Source organism: Condylura cristata, unplaced genomic scaffold, assembly GCF_000260355.1.
Source record: "Condylura cristata isolate star-nosed mole 26May11 unplaced genomic scaffold, ConCri1.0 scaffold00050, whole genome shotgun sequence".
Classification (NCBI taxonomy): domain Eukaryota; kingdom Metazoa; phylum Chordata; class Mammalia; order Eulipotyphla; family Talpidae; genus Condylura; species Condylura cristata.
In genome coordinates, this window is record NW_004567151.1 from 1,850,235 (window position 1) to 1,851,573 (window position 1,339).

Consider the following 1,339-nt stretch of genomic DNA (forward strand, 5'->3'; position numbering starts at 1 on the left):
GGGAAGGTCACCCGCGTGGGCACAGTGGGCAGGAGGCCGCCACCCTGCGGGGGGAGGGGGGCGGGAAGGTCACCCGCGTGGGCACGGGCGGGCAGGAGGCCGCTGCCCAGCTGGTGCGGAGACGGCGTCTCTGGGGATCGCCCTCCCGGGGGCCGAGTTTGCCCAGTGACCCCGGCTGTGTGTCCGCATCCTCGTCTTCACCCGGGCGCCAGCCTCCGGGCTTGGGCGCCACGCACCCCAGTGTCACGGCGTGTGGGCGGCCACCCCGGCCCCCTCCCCTCCCGCGTGCGCCTCGGTCCTGCGACGCCCCCCTCACGGGGGCCGGGGCCACGCGCCCTGACCGCCCCGTCCGGCCGCAGGTCCTGCAGATCTGCCCCAAGGACATGCGGGCCGACATCTGTGTGCACCTGAACCGCAAGGTCTTCAAGGAGCACCCCGCCTTCCGGCTGGCCAGCGACGGCTGCCTGCGCGCCCTGGCCATGGAGTTCCAGACGGTCCACTGCGCGCCGGGCGACCTCATCTACCACGCGGGGGAGAGCGTGGACAGCCTCTGCTTCGTGGTCTCCGGCTCCCTGGAGGTGATCCAGGACGACGAGGTGGTGGCCATCCTAGGTAGGGCGGGCGGCCGGCCCCCCCGGGGCGTGGGGGCGGCCCAGGCCGGCTCAGCAGCCATCTGGCCTGCAGGGAAGGGCTTGAGCTGAGCCCTGAAGATTGAATGAGCAGGTCCGCTGACCCGTTGGGGGCCCCGGGTTGGCGGCAGATGGGGCTGACGGGGCCGCCGCTCCGCGAAGTCGGGAACGAGGCGGGGACACAGGCCCCCGAAGCCAGGGTCACGCGGCGAGGAGGTGACTCCCACACGTGGCAGCTGTGTTCTGGGGGGACGTCACCCCGAGCGGTCATGGCCGCCCTGGAGATCCGTCTCTCACATGGCGTGTTCTGGAGGTTCCGGGTGGCGGGGAGCCGCCGGGCCCACGCACCCCTCGCCCCTCTGTCCTCAGGGAAGGGGGACGTGTTCGGGGACGTGTTCTGGAAGGAGGCCACCCTGGCGCAGTCCTGCGCCAACGTCCGGGCGCTGACCTACTGTGACCTGCACGTCATCAAGCGGGACGCCCTGCAGAAGGTGCTGGAGTTCTACACGGCCTTCTCCCACTCCTTCTCCCGGAACCTGGTGCTCACCTACAACCTGCGCCGGAGGGTGAGCGGGGGCCCCGCGCCGGGCGGGGGGGGGGGTGGGCAGCGGGGGCCCTGCCAGGGGCCGGCATCTGAGAGTGGTTGGCTGGCGTATGTGAAGAGGCTGTGACTTGGGGGTGGTTGGGTCATGAAGAGTGTTGGTTTGGGG

The 1,339-nt window shown here is 71.8% G+C and overlaps 1 protein-coding gene across 1 annotated transcript in view; it reads left to right on the plus strand.

Moving 5' to 3' along the window:
• KCNH1 (potassium channel, voltage gated eag related subfamily H, member 1) overlaps positions 1 to 1,339 on the plus strand; it is a 30,620-nt gene that overhangs the window by 4,892 nt on the left and 24,389 nt on the right. Inside the window, exons 3-4 of the mRNA XM_012734207.1 lie at positions 360 to 612; positions 999 to 1,195. Coding sequence (XP_012589661.1) covers positions 360 to 612; positions 999 to 1,195 — 450 coding nt within the window. The remainder of the gene's footprint in view (positions 1 to 359; positions 613 to 998; positions 1,196 to 1,339) is intronic.